This window comes from Oxyura jamaicensis, chromosome 6 (assembly GCF_011077185.1).
Source record: "Oxyura jamaicensis isolate SHBP4307 breed ruddy duck chromosome 6, BPBGC_Ojam_1.0, whole genome shotgun sequence".
Classification (NCBI taxonomy): Eukaryota; Metazoa; Chordata; class Aves; order Anseriformes; family Anatidae; genus Oxyura; species Oxyura jamaicensis.
Window position 1 is genome coordinate 26,552,697 of NC_048898.1, and position 16,523 is coordinate 26,569,219.

Genomic DNA, 16,523 nt, shown 5'->3' on the forward strand with positions numbered 1-16,523 from the left:
TCCTAGTTCAGACCGCTTCCACCTACCCTGCCTTCTTCAGATGAGCAACATTGCATGACTGGCAAGAAGCTATAAAAAGCCACCTGAGTTATAACTAACTGTCCCCACAAAAATTACATACCAGGTCTTTAATGGATCAAAATTTCCCTAAACTCTGAGTTAGAGTATTTTTAAAAGGCCAAGACCATCATCCTTACCTGCATTAATATCCAAACTATTACCGATTCAAAATAACATTTCTCGGGCCATCTCTCTTGTGTTCGTCCCAGCTAGAACAAACAACTGAATTCATACAACACCTTGCAATGCTAAAAAGTCTTAACTTTGGAATTCAACTTTTAAATGAGACAAAAAGAAAATGATTTTATTCATTAGGACTTGTTTCAAGACCTTTCTGCTCATCCAGAGCTTCTTGGCAGTGTGAATGAAAAAGGGGAGATTCTCAGCTAAGGGCAGCTGGCATTTTTTTTTTTTTCAGTCCAGGTGTTACATTGCCAGTGTGTGAAGTTTTGTATATTTTGTTTCTAACTGTGCATTGCATTGAGGAAATTCAAACTGTCTTGATAGGGCTGTCAATGCCTTCATTATCAGGTTGGGTTCCAGGAACCCATTTCGCTACTGCGTGACCTTTTATACCAGTCAATAAAGCCGGTGGATTTGTGCTGGTGTACAAATGAAATAAGACAGTAATGAGTCAGGCCGCAGAAAACAGCAAACAGCGAGGTATCGGTATATTTATCACTGGGTATGGCAGCTGCCATTGACCTGTGTAAAGAAGTTTTACACTGGTTTGGTTAAACCTTGCTTAAACATTTGACTTTGTGCGTGAATCATGCAATCCAGATCTCTTTATGTTGGTAAATGAAATGTATACTCAAAATCTGCTTTAGATTGCTGCATTCATACAATTTACAGCCTACAGTGCTTCCTACCACTTTCCTCACCTGGCTGTGTTTCGCAAGGGTCCTCAGGAGAGCGTGTGCTGGTGTCCTTCCAGACATCTCCGGTGAGTCAGGGCCGGGGAACAGCTGCCTCTCAGGACTGCCGTGTGTGTCTTTTTCAGACCGATGTGTTTTCTGTAACCACATTTATTAATATTCCTATTTTAATGCATCCGTGTATGTATTCACTGTATCAGGAGCGTGGTAGCATTCGGTTTTGTTGTCCTGAGCGCTGCTGCTTGTGCCTGCAGTTCAGTCTTTCAGCCCCGCGTATTTACCAGCCATTCAGGCCGCTTGCAGTATTCACACATGCATTATGTAAAATAAAATAAAATCAACTACATTATTAAGACTGGAGGCTGTGAATAGATTATTACAATTTGCCTATCATGGTAATGACACCTGTTAGAGGTGTGATACAAAAGGCAGTGACAGGCAGTGTAATTTAGTAATTGTAGCCATTGTACTATGGAGCTGGTCAGTTCACCAGGCAAGTACAAAGAAAGCAGTGTTAAGGCTAAGCAGGGGTGGGTAAGCTTAATAGACAGAGCTGGTGCTCTACTGAAAGAAACTCTTGGTGGAGGGCTAACTCCCCCGGGAAGGAGTTAGAATGAGTTGAAAAGAATGAACAGAAGTATAAAAATGGTACGGGTTTTCTTGTTTCTGTCCTTAAAGTGATAGAGGACTTCTGGTGATGAGCATGGTTTGTCCCACTTGCTCAGGGAGGGCAGAGGGAGAGAAGGAAACTTTCTGAAATACCGAGAGGCTAGGAGGCTGTTCGTTTATTGCAGCCACAGCATTGAAGTAAGGCCAGGCTCGCAGTTGTCACTTTCCTCATCTGGCAGAACATCACAGCTGGCTTTGGCAAAATTGTTTTGCTACTGAGGATCAAGGAGTCACGGGGTCAGAAGGTAAATTTGAGAGGTCACAGAAAGCCACTGCTGTCAAGTCATAAACTCATGCCCTGGCCAGATGTGTCCATATGTGATTTGAGTGCTCGTCTGGGTGGCACCCCTGCTCCCTGCTATCTGAAGAGTTAACTACAGTCTGAAAAGTGAACTGAGGTCTTCAGTGGCTTTTTTGCTGATATATAGAAACCATAATATTCATGGTGGGTTTTGTTGTTGTTTTATTTTTATATTAGAGGTGATGGAGCTAAAAATACAAGGTCAATTTTGTTACTGGTTCCTTTGTAAATGTGTTTGTTTTGTAAACAGTTTGGAGCACAGACCACAGCTTCCATACCTTGGGCACAGAGGACTGAATGGTCAATGCTTTGTTAATAACAGACAGCATTGCTTTCAATCACTTCGTGAGCCAAAGAGCAACACAAAGACCACACAAATTAACCTTTTCCCTGATGCAGTATCCCTATAGACTCCTAAGAGACTATGTAAAATGCATAGTCATTAATTAATTTTCTGTTTCTGTAATGATGAGAATGCCAAATAGCTTATAGACATCTTATACCAGACCTTTTTTTTTTTTTTTAAAAAAAAAAAAAAAAAAAAAGTATTTTGAGCTTGCCTTTATCTCTTCATCCCTCTACCCCCCATCTGGTTATTTGATTTTCCAGCGAGTGTATTGGTCTTTTTTTCATGAGAACCTGTAATTATTGAACAAATTGTTGTCACAATGAAGACCTTTTTAGGGTTTCATGAGGATGCATTAGAAAACAATAGTCTTGCAAGATAAGTAGTAGACAGAGCACTGCAGCATATTAGGGCCAGATTGACTCATTTAACAGCTTTAAGAGAACAAGGAAGTAGCCTGAAGTTAACAAAGATCTGCACAGCAGGGCATTTATGCTAGCAAATACTAATTCACATTTGCTAAACAGTATAAACAGATTTGCAGGCAACACCAGGCATCCCATTTAAACGGATTAGGTGTGTCACTTACCTATTGTCTGGGCTGAGGAATGTGGGGTGCTCAATATGCTCCTTGCAATTAGCCCAATTAGGCGGACACGCCCTTTGTGCAAGCCAGTTACAGGGCACTTAATCCATCGATTGGAAAGGTAATATTTCTTCTGTGAACTGAGAGGTTTGTCCTGTGGTGCTACTTGCATTTTTGCTGATTCCACACCTAGCCGTTAAAGTGACCACGCTTCATGTGCCAGTCAGCTGGTTGATAAAGTGTATTTGATTTTTATAAACTGTGCAAACTGGTGTATTGACTTTGTTGCAGTCAGCTGACGGGTTGCTGCAAGAGGAAGGGAATACCAAAGAGCTTCGTAATTGGAGCAAAACCAAGTGTTAATAAATGGGCCATCCCTGTGGTCTCACGCTAAGCACAGAGCGAGACTTATGTTCACAGTGCGCCACCCTTACTAGTGGCTTGCCTTTTCTTCCCACCAAGGGTTAAAAACACAGCAAAGGATTCATGCGATATGCATGCTATTATCACTCATTTCTGGAGGAAGTGATTCATGTTACGCTGGGGCTGCAGAAACTCCCGCGTTCTTTGTTTCCTGCCTGTCATTCAGATGGTGAAGACCAGTTTTCCAGGCTCCCCCAGCTAGTTGGAGGGTCAGTACAGCAGAGTCCCTCTGAGGCTCGGGAGGAAGTTTGAGAGCCAGTCTCAAAGGCACCTTCCTCAAAAATTATTACAAAAGAAGGTTGAGTAAAAATAGGAGAAAAATGAGCTGGTATTCAGCTGAGCACTTGCACATTGTCTACAAACATCTGAATTAATTGTGAATTATACGCCAAAGTAAAATCGAGCTCCGTGCCAAGAGAAAGGAGCTGAAGCAGAGTACATTTCTCCTTGCACACTCTCCTGGTCTTCCGCTGGCTGCAGAGGGTCTCGGTGCTGAGCTGGGGAGGCAGCGCTGGGTGCAGGAGCAGCGGTGCAGGCTGACGGCACGCTCTGGAGCTTCTGCACACCTCGCAGCTGGCCTTTGCAGAAGCCTTTCCAGACTTGCACCCTAAGGGGTCACTGCAGTAGACTGGGCTGATACAAGCTAATTCTTCAAACACGGGTGGTAAAATCCTCACCTAATGCATCCTGAGCTTCAAATCTGCCTAGGCCCACGCTGTCATCATCAGTGCCCATTTTATCAGTGATACTGTTTCGGAAATCCTTCCCTAGCTTTGTAAGGTTGCCTTTCTTTGAAGAAGCTTCTCAGGTCTGTTAAAGATCTTCCTGGAGGTAGAAATACAAAGAGCACAGATAGGAGAAGAGATTTGTCATTGGGCTCCATTTCCTAAGGAAAGTGAAATAATATCCAGCCTGTGAAACCAATAGGAGGTCGTTCCACTCGGCTCTTCCAGGTTAAAGTATTGTGCATAAAATTATCGTATAAGGTGTGAAAGAATGCTTCTTTCAAACAGACAAGAAATTGGATCAAAGGCAACACACCTCTGCTTGAGAGCAGCCTTTACTTCTCGTGAAATCACTGGGGCTCCTTGATGGGTTGAAGGCAAGGATGTGGTTGCTGCCCTGCTTGTGGCCACACTCAACCTTCCTGGAGTCAGGCTCGGTGTTTGTGTATGGTGTTTAAAGGGTAATAGCACTAAACACTGCCCTCACAAACCACCGTAATTACTTCTACTGCTGAAAAAAAAAAACAGAACACGAACAAAAATATCGTAGAAAAGCTATTTCTAACACTAGTGCTGCTCTTTATGGCTAAGTGGCAGCCATCGTTTTTTTCCTAAATTATGTGTTCTTTTTTCAAGCATTTGGATGATGCAAACCAGATTTTTGTGGCAGCATTATTGCTCATGGCCAAAAGAGCATTCAAGGAAGCACTGTATTTCTGCTAAATTGCCATTTATTCAGAACACTTTGAGTTGTTTATCCTTTTTTCATTCTCCTAACAATTCAAGTAGTCATTGAGCTTGTATTTCTGAACATAAGTTTGGTAATAATTTTAGGAAAAGTAAAATCCATCATCCAATTTTCAGAGGGTAGGGGGATATGCGAAGTTCTGGCTCTCAGGCTATTTTTAAAAGGAAAACTCCCCAGGAAAACTGTTTTCCAGTAAAACTTCCTGTTTGTTTTGGATTTTTTTTCTTACATGTAATACTATAGTAGATTTTTTTTGATGTAATTGCATTCTGGATGGTGTTCTGGAGTTATTTTTTGGTTTGTTTACTCATTGTCTGGAATTATGCTGTTAGTTTAGAAAAAGAATGATTGTTAGCATTCATTAGAAGAATACTGTGAATGCCTTTTAGTTATTCACGTTGCTTTTTATTCACTTTGAGTGTTCCTCATAGTAAGTGTTTAAAGGAGGGAATGTTCCAGAGAAAAGAAATGGTAAGAGATAATCATGCAAAGGTATGTAATTATGAATATTTGTCTCAGGCATGTGAATATGAAAGTTCTTTGGGGTTCATCCAGTCAGCAAGTAAGAACAATAATGTGAGATGGAGGTGATTAATCTCGTGTTGCAGAGAGAAAAATAAGAATTGCAAGTAATCAAAACAGTATCTAGGACAAATAGTTCACAGGCAACCCATAGGCCACACATGTTCACATGAACAAATTATTGAATTGTTTCAAGGTGAGCACATGTGTATACAAGAATTTTTTTGTATGCTGTAGTGAATGGAAAAATGTACTAATACAGTTGCATAAATTGTTTATTTTATGGATACTACACAATTCCGTTTTCAAAACAGACCGTTTCTGTTCTGCCTGTAAAGAATGGGAAGTACAATCATTAGCTTAGAAGCGACTTTGCAATTCAGACTTTTACATTAAAGAAAGCAAGGTGACAGTCAGCTGTATCTAACGCATGCTATATCCCTGAAAACATTGTATCATTCACCTTTGAACATAATACTGCGATTCATTTTAAGATGAAAGCTTTTAGAAGCTAGAATGAAGGATCAAAATAAACATATTTTTCTTTGTGGTATTTTCTGATTTGGGGCATTTCTGCACTGTACGTTCTCTTGTTCTGCTGTTTGGTTTCTGCATAGCTGCTAGTTCCCCTCTTTAAAAAGTCTATAGAGTTTTTATAGGGATATTTTTTATCCTTACTAGTCATTGTAACTTTTAGCTCAATAGTTTTTAATTTGATTATAGTGAATTAAGTTTACCTTAGGATCTTTGGAGCCCCATAGAGAGCTGATCTGATTAATTACTGTACAAAATAGATTGTTAAAATAACTAGGTTTTATGCAGTTTCTCTTTGTTCTTTCCCATAGCTTCTGTAATTCATAGACATTGATACTGCCGGATGAGTGAGGTTAATGCAGGAGACGAGTTCCCACAGGCTTTCTCCCTTTTTGGATTTCAAGAACAGACTCCCGTGGGTGTGGACCATGTGGATGCCCCACCAGGGCTGCGGCATGTGCCTGCCAGTGTGGTGAATCCTGTCTGTCAGTCCAAGTAGAAGACCAGCAGAGGAACCAGGAGGGCCTTATGTACAGGTCATTATGACTTTAGCAGCAAATGAACATCTCTAATGCAGGGTACAGACTTAAGTTCATTTTATGTATGGTTTTAATTGTAGCAACCTTCAATAACCACAGCCAGAAAATATATTATACTGACCATCACCGCTCCTGGCCTGTGTAGTGTCTGGGCTATTTGTGAGCAAGCAGAGTCGAGACCTCAGCGCTCAGGACATTGCTACACTTTTTTATGGGTTTGCGCAGGTCAGGGAGGTTCGTGGTTTGTATAAGCAGATGTGGTCCTGCTCTTGAACCAGTCCTTAGTGTAGACACGGCTTCCAGTCATATGCTTCCTTGTAGGACAAATAAAAGTGGTTTATACCACTCTTGGGCAGCTTATCCCCCCCTCTGCAATTTTGGCAGGCTCAGTGGTGACAAAGTGGACAGAGTTTTAAGCTGGGTGCTACAACAGGATATAAGGGTCATTCTGAAGGGAAGGGAAACCACCTGTGTTGGCCATGGCTTGTATTTTTGCTGGATGCAACTGCACAGCAGGAACTAGAATGGGGAAGCCACCACATGCTCCAAGCGCCTTTGCATGTCTGTGTGCCTTCAGAGGTGGCAAGGGGCAGGTCTTAGCCCAGGGCAAACAGCTCACTGCCCTTGTCCACTCCTTCTTTCTCCAGCACAGATCAGAATGAATAAAAATGGTGATTTTCTGGAGAGAGGCAAACTGGCTAATACAATCTCACCAGCTTTTATACCTTGGAGTGGGGGCTTCCAGAGTTAACACAGGTGTGTAGCCATGAAGGCCAATATCAATCTCTTCAAACAGACCAGGGATTTCCAAAGCTGAATCAGGTTTGCAGAGATAAAGTCCAGTATTTTTTCTCTTCAAACAGACTGTGCAGCCTTCAGTTTGTGAGAGATTTGTTAATGCGACCCTATGCGTTTTCTAGCTCTGATTCATTTATAGATTTTCTGTGATTTTTTCAAATCTTCCATTTAAGCATGGCCATTTGTAATTTTCCTCTGACAGCTGGAGAAGTGGTGTGAAGGGAGGAGAGCTGCGATGTAACTTACTTTCCCCTTTTGGGGTATAGGCCTCATTTTATGGAACTATTGAAAGTTCTCAGTAGTTTAGTCCCTTTTTGAAGCGGGAAAGGCACTGCTGCACTGATGTCATCAAAGAAAAATGAGCTGGTATTGAGCTGAAAAGTGCATAAAAAGTTTATGGATCTTTTTAAAAAGTTTTACCCTGAACTGCAGCAGTGGATTTTAACCTGAACAAAACCAAATCAAGTGTTAAACCTTTCCACATTTGGATTTTGTAATGGTAACTGAAACTTTAAAGGCAGTGTGAGAGAGGTGAAGTACTTAGCGAAAGGCCCTAGCGATGTGCGCTGCTGAGGTATCCAGAGCAGGAGCAGGGTTGGGCCTGCCGGAAAGAGATGCTAAAACTCACTTAAACTAGACTGGTGCCAAGAATTTATCACCCATCTGTTTTGCCTTGATTTTATATTTCATTATCACCTGCAAAAAAGTCTGATTTTTGAGCATTTATTGTTAAATTAATAAAAGACTTTACAAGGCAGTGCTGTAATGCACTCCAGGGTGTGTCCTGCTGGCCTGGTGCCATTTCTGAAGTTGTTGGAATTGTTGCTCATAAAGTTTGTGCTTCGGTTTGCGGTCAGCACAGAACAATATCCCAGGAAAAATACGGCATAGTGCTGGCAGTGCTACCTGGCAGAAAGCTAGCTGGCATGCACTGCCCCAGATGGTGTAAGGGCTGTGCCTATTGCGGGCTTTATCCTGAGCTGTACCTGATGTGGCACCAAAGTTGTGACTACTTCCTGAGAATCAGTGTCGTGCCATTTGCTTCTTTCTTTTCTCGGAAACTCATATACGAGATATATATCAAAGATGTTCATGATAAGATGCATCTTTAGATACGTATATATGCATGCATATATGTTTAAAATGAAGAGAAGCTAATCCTTGAAGAGAAACCTAAAGATGAGGAAGACTCCCAGAGCTAAAAAGTTGAAGAGTTTCGTAATGCATTGCTGTCTTTTCTCAGCAATTTAGACCACAGGAGTTGTGGGATTAGGTATCTTTTTGAGAGTTGTAGTTTTGTCTGGCATTGTGTAGGACTCAGGTATATTTCCATACGTGTTCAGCATTGCCTTTTAGCAGCAACTGTAGCTTCTGTGCATGCCAGCACTGGACAGCCTGAGTCAAGCAGCTCTGTCATTTACTATTTCTCTCCTTTTTCTTTTTTCTTTTTTTTTTTTTTTTTTAATTTACTTTTGCTTTCCGTAGTGCATGCTATTAACATCTAAATGAGTTTTCTGCAAATAGGCCAGGAATTTGATCAACTCCAAAATACAGGACATACTTAAAGGGTTTTTTTCAGTGTTTGGCTAGTGTGTTTTGTTTTTTCATTTGCTCTCTTTTCTCGCGCCCCCCCGCCCCCGCCCCCCCCCCCCCCCCCGCCCTTTTTTAAAGTGTTGAGGTTCGTTCTTTTTAATTTCTTTTCAAAGGAAGCATTGTTAAAAGTTTAAGCCTGGTAGACTGAGAAAATGTAATTAACAGATTTTTGATACTCAAAATTGTACTTATCAATGGGATAATTGCAGGGTGTTGGGTGCAAAATGTATATACTGAAGTTTCTTTAAAACTTCTGTTGCTTATTATCATTACTTTGTTATTCAATTAGTATAGTGCCTGAAGGCTCAAACTATAATCAAGACTTCACTGTAGTGAGCACTGTACAAGCACATGGTGTGATTTAGGATGTGAATGGATGATTGTGATCAATTCAGCTGTGGTAGCTTCATGATTTGCTTCTCAGATGAGCGATGATAACCGATTGTATATTAATTACTGCTTTGTTGCAATCAATTCTGGCTTGCAATGGTGGCTTAAACTGATGTACTTTTCTCTGTAATTACAGAGGTTTAGAAGTACATAATGGAGTAAGAACATTCAGTTCATGCAGTGAATGGATGCCCCTGGGCTTGCAGCAATTTCATCAACTACCTACAGCCAGAGTCCTGGAACTGAACTACTAAGAACAGGGTACATGAGGTTTGGGAGAAAAAGAAGTGTTAGGAGTTAAGTACAGGAGAAGATTTCCAACATCCAGTCTGACTGCTCCATATTTTTCTGTTTATTCCACTAGTGCAGATCTTAGAAATCCTAAAAATCTTCCATCAAACCTTGTGCACTATAATTTCTTCCTCTGCTGTTCCAGTTACAGTTGTTTTGAGGCATGGTCCTTTGCTCAAAGTGTTGTGGCAATGATGCCTTTTGCTTTTGTGGAAAGGTCCTTCCACAAGTGCCTCGTGCTGCCCAGAAGTGCATAAGCATCTCAAATATTTTTGGGTCAACACCAAATCATTCAGGAACTAGCTAGCAAGCAATCTGCTTCTTTGGAGTGGAGGTGTTATGGCTTTCTATTTGGATCTTTCCTGGGTTAACAAGCACAGTGATTATTGGTAGTGTTAGGTGATGGTTGCACTTGATGATCTTATAGATCTTTTCCAACCTAAATGATTTTATGATCCTATGATTCACCAACTTAGAGATGTGGTCTGCACTTACCTGAGCTTCCAAAATATGGAACTTGTTCGCTTGCATAGCACAGCAGTCAGAAGGGAAGACAACATTTGTATGATTAAGGTTTGTGCAGTCTATGTTCAAATGCATTGGCAGATTTGATATAAATCCCCCAAACACAAAATAGTTACTTAATGCTATGTCAGATATATCACTTAGATAATCGATATGAACAAAGTTTGATATGTGCATGCATATCCAGTTCTAGACTGAGTGCATGGACTACTCTTGTACCTTTTCTCCAAAGAAAATTAACTGTTTCAATTTCAGCCAGTGTACTGGTGGTTGTCTTCTTTCTGTAGTCTTCTCCAAAAGTATGCTATGAAGTAAAGGACACAGCTGCTGTTCTTTCACAACTTACATACACAGACAAACACTGGTTCTTATCTTTTATACAAATGAAGTTAAAGAACATGTGTTAGAGGTAAGGGTGTGCTCTTCTCCCCTTGCGGCTGAAAGTTCTGCCAGTCAGAATTTCAGTTTACAAAGCCAGGCTAAACGTATGATGTGGATTGGATATTTTGTTGATTGATTAATTTATTGCTTCATGGTCTGATGAGGAAAAGGCAACCTACATTACTCTATGATTTCAGTATGAGAGTTACCTATAGGCCAACTCCAGTTTCTTTTATTGTTCCACTTGGAAACAGATTCTTATTTCTTGCTTGGAACGGCAATCTGTCAGCCAATAAGCCAGTTCTAAACTAATTATTATAGAGGCCTGCAACAGAAATCAAGATTTCTTCTGTTTTGTTCACTTCAAAAATGGATGTCCTTTCTCCTAAATCACAAAAGTATCAAAAATTAGAGTAAGCAAATAACAGGACTTTTTAATACACCACAGAAGTGTGTGTTTTTAGCCATTGTTATTGCCATTACAACCTCTGTGCACCCTGCGCATACTGTAAGTGTTATGTGATTCACCAGCTTTTCAGCTATGAGGGATCTTTTTACCCCTGGCCAGATGAGCAGGAAGTAGGTTTGTAGTTATTTTGGCTTTCCTTCTTAGTGTGGCACAGGGTCTGCTTTCTGGGCTCGTTTGTGACTTTTGATTGAAGAAGTCACCCAGGTTCTCAAGGGCTTAGATCGCCGGCACGTCCTTGATCTTTCTCATGCTCTTCCACTCAAGCACAGTAATGGTGGCTTTTAATCCTAAACGCTTTTTTTTCATGTTAAAGGATGCTGTGAGGAACTTCTGTTTCTGGTGTGTGTTGGCTTATAGCATAGATGTTCTCTGGCTGATTCTGAGCCTGACATGTATTTGATTGCAGTGTTTCTTGCAGTTGATCGCTTTTCTAATATCCACTTTACATACATAGCAATATACTAATTCTCTCATTAAAAATATGTAGCTATCTCCAATTACCCATTCTTGCAAACGGAACTTTCCCATAGGGAGGTACTGAGAATGTTGAGGTGATTTCAGTAAATACTTAAAGTTTAACTTAAGATCCCCAAAAGTGAAATGTGGTTAAAAGGCCATGGACATAGATCCCATCTTGACCTTTTTATTTGTTAGAACACTTCAGGAGAGAGTAGATAGAGAAAAGGAGAACAAGGACACTGTAAAATGCTGCAGTTGTGGCTCTTTTCGAGTTGCTTTTACATTCTGATACCCCATTAAGAGTTCGACAATGTGCTCTGAGAAATGCCAGTTCTGCACTTGAATATCTGGTTTCATGGAAATGCTGCAGCATGTGCTTCCAAAATGATGATGACTTATATTTTCATTCCCTTTTTTTAGACTTAATATAATATGTATAGTGATTGAAGAGCAAAAGCTTAATGTTAGGGTGCTATTTAAGTACAGATTTCTGGTGTTCATGGAACGGTATGTTTGTACATAAGAATGAACCCAGTTGATGAGCAGAACTTCATTCCAGTTAGACACATTTATCGTACTGTGTATCCAGGCCTCTGCAGACACTCAGCTAAACTTTGTTCATGGTCTGTGCCCAAAGAGGAACCATAGTTCAAGTAGAATTGCAGGTCATCACATGGCTGTGTAGATCAAAGGCACATTTATGCAATTAGGAAAGAAGCACTATCTAGAATCACAAAGTATATGGAAACCATACATTTTTCTTCACCTGGTCTCTCATTTAAACCCATGTCTCTAGTCTCTGTGAGAAATATTTAAAAACACATATCTTCATACCTCACATGTTGTTGGTAAGCTCTTGAATAGTTGAAAGGATGTTCACTATATCACTGGATCTTTCAGTTGACCACAGTGGTATGTTTTAGTTGAGGAATTTGGCGACAACTTGTGCTTTAGTGGAAATACTTTGAAGAATATGGTATTCTCTGTAAGCCAACCCGTTAGAATCTGGCTTTTATGCTAGATCCTTCCTTCCTGCTTAAACAAGGCTACGGAAGATTATTCAGACTTTGTGGGTAGTCTTAGTAAAAACATGGACTGACCAAATACAGGTAATGTTCAACTTGGGGAAAGATTTTGTTGGATATTAAAATACGTAAATGTTCCTAGAAGTAGATGGGCACTGTGTGGGTAAGGAGAAATATCGTTTTCAGTTAGGCACTGGAAACTTGGTTATATTTTGGAATTCCCAGGGGAGAAACACTGGCATGATGTCTAACAGATAGTGACAGAGGTGATGTCTAAATTAAACATTCATGTTCCTTCACATGGCTATTTGCTGAAATATTTATGTTGGAATATATTTAATTCTTTTTTATGATTAAAGTTTGCACAAAGTATGCATGTTTGTTTACACCCCAGAGATTAGGGTCGGTGTTAGGATGTGAAAGGCAACTGATTAGATAGTACTTTAACAATTATGTATTTATTTTTTCATGAGGTTTCAAGTAAATTTAAAAGTATATAATTATGTTTTTGTCTTCATAAAGTTGTTGAAATCACATGGGTTTCTATAAAATGGAAGCTGTTATAAGAAAAACAATGTATAATGAACTAAACAAAAGACAATCCTGTTACTGCTTGTATTCAGAAACATTAAAAAAAAAAAAAGTTCTGTAAAGGTTAACAGTGGTATTTGGAAACCCTATTGAGGCGTTTATTTTTATCATGGGCATTTTTTAGGTTTGATTAACTCAGTATTATGATTACAAACATTGGTTGATTTTTGCAGAATTTTCCCGTGTATTAAAGCTTAAAACTTTCCACATCTTTTGGTCACAAGTGTTTCTACCAACTGCTTCTGGTCCTTCAGTGGCAGATTTTCAGCTCTAATCTCTATAGGCTCTAATATCTAGGTGACACATAAGGTTTGCAAATCTGATTTATATGACACCCCCAATGTATATTATTCCCTGAGCATTCACACATTTCCAGGTCTTTTCACATGTTAATACTTTTTGTTATTTTATAATAGTGTTGTTGCTTTTTTTTTCCCATTCTCATTGCTGCTTCAAATAGCTTCCAAGCCTGTTGCTTCTTTGCATTACCTCTCCTTGTTTTATTATGCCACTAGCTTCCCATTTCCTAGCTCACTGAAAACAACCTTTCAAGTACTTTCTGTGCTATCTGAAACTCAGTTCTTGGCTCCTGCTCTTTTATGACTGCACAGTTGGTCAGCTAATGATGATTGCCTCCATCACCCACTGACTGGTTCTGGCTATTTTGTTGCATACAGAGCCTCAACAAAAATTAATTCTGCTTGTGAATAGTGGGTATGATTTTATGCTATAACTAAACTAATCTAATGGTGAGTTGCCACTGAAGGGCACAGGTACAGACCTCCTCATCTATACAGCAACAGGTAATTTAGTTAATACACCTAAGGTAATTTTGTGAGACCTCTTGATGTACTATTATCTTTACGCTTCAAGGTATTTACACTTAGTGAATTGAAAATTTACCTTGCAGCAGAAATGGGAGGAAACTTAATGGTCAAAGCATCTGTTCTGAAGTAACATCAGATACAATTGAGGAGAATACAGCAAGGCTTGGGTGAACACAGGGAACATAAAGTAATGCCTGTTTCTGTGCTCTCACATCCTGAGCTGTTAATCCAAGCCCTGACGTGAATCTTGATAGGCCAACTGGTTTATCTGAAGTCTGGCAAACAGGATAAATGTCTGGGAAACATCTCTCCAGAACAGTGCCGAACTCTGTCTGTACTATGGCTCACCATCAGACCTGTATTGACACAATTTTCATGTGTCTGCTTATGAAGAGTTTATGGCCCTTTTGCTGCAGGAGCATGATATGGGGTATCTGTATATGTGCTTTCAGCTCTTTATATCCATAAGTTTCCATAGGTACTTAAAAATTTTGCAAGATTATTTTATTGTTCATGTGCACTTTCATGTGCACATGAAAAATTCACACAAAAAATTCATTTTTGCTTGAATTTTGTAGTCCTTCAAAGCTATTTTTTTATGAAAAAGCTGATTTTCTTAATTGCTTTTTCAAATTTTTATTCTAAAGTTTATGAAGTTGTCTTTAATCCCCAGCTGATTATTTTTCCCCTTTTGAATTCTATTTCCTGAAAATCTTGTGTTATAGCTATTTGATTTGAGAAAGAGTGTTTGCAAAACATATCTATGTATTTTAAACTTTTATTTTTGACACTCTTTACAGATTTAAGGGCTGTAATACAAATTCCAGTGTATTTATTCATTCCTGATAGAGAGGCCAAATTAATTTTTTTTCTTTCTTCTCCCATCTGATATTTTGACTTGGAGAATATTGTAACCTTTACATATCCCATTCTCAGCCTGACTGTCGGTATATCACGATGCTGTCCCACAGGCTTCATAAAACTAGAAGATTAGCCTTAATTGTCCACCTCTTTCTAACAAAGCTTGCTGTTTTTCTGCCAAACACAAGAGTCAATATGGGATGCTTCCAAAGGAAAGAACTTACACAATTTGTGAGACTTTTTTTTTTTTTTTCCACATAGACTGTTTGAATACTGCAAATTGGCTACCATAATTATGTAACTCAAGTTAGAATAACTGAAGAAAGAAAAGATAACTTGCTCTTTAGCTCATCAATGGCTCAAGATAAATTACTCTGCTCTAGGCTGAAGTTAAGTTCCTATCCAAAGTAGGTATTTGGGTATTTTGTATGATTTCCTATTTAGCTTGAAGACTTTCTTTTGACATTACAGAGATGTCTAGGCTAAATTCAGTTCAATAATTTCATGATTAAGCATTTATTTTAAGTTACCTTCCTTCCTCTCCAGTGTCAGGAGACCAGTCTTCCTGGACCAGCACAGACATTTTTGAATATCCCCCTAAGTGAACATTAGCAAGGAATGAATGAGAAATGAGACATTTTGATGTTTTGAAGAGACTGAAGGCAGACAAAAGATGCTTTACTGAAGATTTTATGAAGGAACACAAGTGGCTTTACTTGATAAACAAATCCAAATTGTTCAGATGAATGCTTAACTCTGGAAATAAATATTTTGGTGTTGTTGTTTGGCAATTTTCATATGTTCCATCCTGTCCATTTGTGGAACATATTGTTTTACATTGATTTAGGTAGATTTTACTATTTCTTAAGCAGGGAGGTTGCCATCGCCAGAGTATAGTATTGACAAAATACTTCTTCGTGTATGTGAAGATTTTTCCCATGCATCTCCAAAATACTGTCCTCTTGTTACTTTCCCAAACACATACAAGAGGAATGAATAGCTGACATGTGCTATGGGAAATTAGACTAAAGAAGCCAACCCCTTTTTCTTCACATCGGCATTCATGCTTAATATTAAGATGAGGTATCTTCCTGTAATTCCTACTAGCTTACTGAAGCTTCTGTAAAGAAGATTATTATTATTATTTATTTTTTTTTACAATGATGAGATGTTACATGCTTTGATAATGAAATGTTTCTTTTCTCTATGTCAGTTGTTAGTAATACAACAACTGTATGATAATAGTTCATTCACAATGGCACTCTTAAAATAGTGGCTGCCGATTCATTTTTAAGAAAATAATTACTTGTTTCTAACATCCCTAAAGAAATAATTATGTAATAAAAAATTACGACTGACATATTCGTTACCTATAACAAGTGCAAGTATTTCTTGAAATTTTAAGCAATTTCATAGGGTTTTATATTTAAATATTGAAACCTATTAAAATTGCCCATGGAGATTTGTGGGAGAGGTTATCTATGGGCCTCTGCTAATTAATTATGATATATTTTATTTCCATGTGATTTGTCACTACTAGTCCTGTAAGGACTACAGGAAAAATCATTTGTTTAATCTGACTGGGACCTTGTGGCATTTAATTGTAAGCATAACTGTGATACAGTAAATCCAAATGAATTCGGACAGTGATTAACAGGGAGCTCCTTGATATGGTAATGAGATTTAAAAAAATGGTTCCTAAGTGTTTCTGTGGATTTCATTAACATTTTTGCAACTAAACAGTTTTTAGGATAAGTGTGGTTCCTTGCTATTGACCAGAATACATTACTGGTAGAATGTAACCTGTGTGATTAATATGTAGCGTGAAAATATCTGTTTATGCCTGTATGTAATGTATAAATATTTATGTATATGTATGTGTGCATATGGAAAGCGTACAAAGAAAATACAATATGGAAGGCTTATGCTGCATTTAATTTCGTGAGCCAAACAAAAATACACTGCAGAGTTAACCCTATTAT

The 16,523-nt window shown here is 38.9% G+C and overlaps 1 protein-coding gene across 6 annotated transcripts in view; it reads left to right on the top strand.

Moving 5' to 3' along the window:
• Positions 1 to 16,523, top strand: part of VTI1A (vesicle transport through interaction with t-SNAREs 1A) — a 276,546-nt gene that overhangs the window by 96,014 nt on the left and 164,009 nt on the right. For 2 of the 6 annotated variants that reach the window (XM_035330467.1, XM_035330469.1), the window contains one exon: positions 932 to 1,228. The exons of the other annotated variants lie outside the window; for them this stretch is intronic. In XM_035330467.1, coding sequence (XP_035186358.1) covers positions 932 to 1,095 — 164 coding nt within the window. In that variant the 3' untranslated portion in view covers positions 1,096 to 1,228. Of the gene's footprint in view, positions 1 to 931; positions 1,229 to 16,523 lie in introns of those variants that run through there. 6 annotated transcript variants of the gene reach the window in all.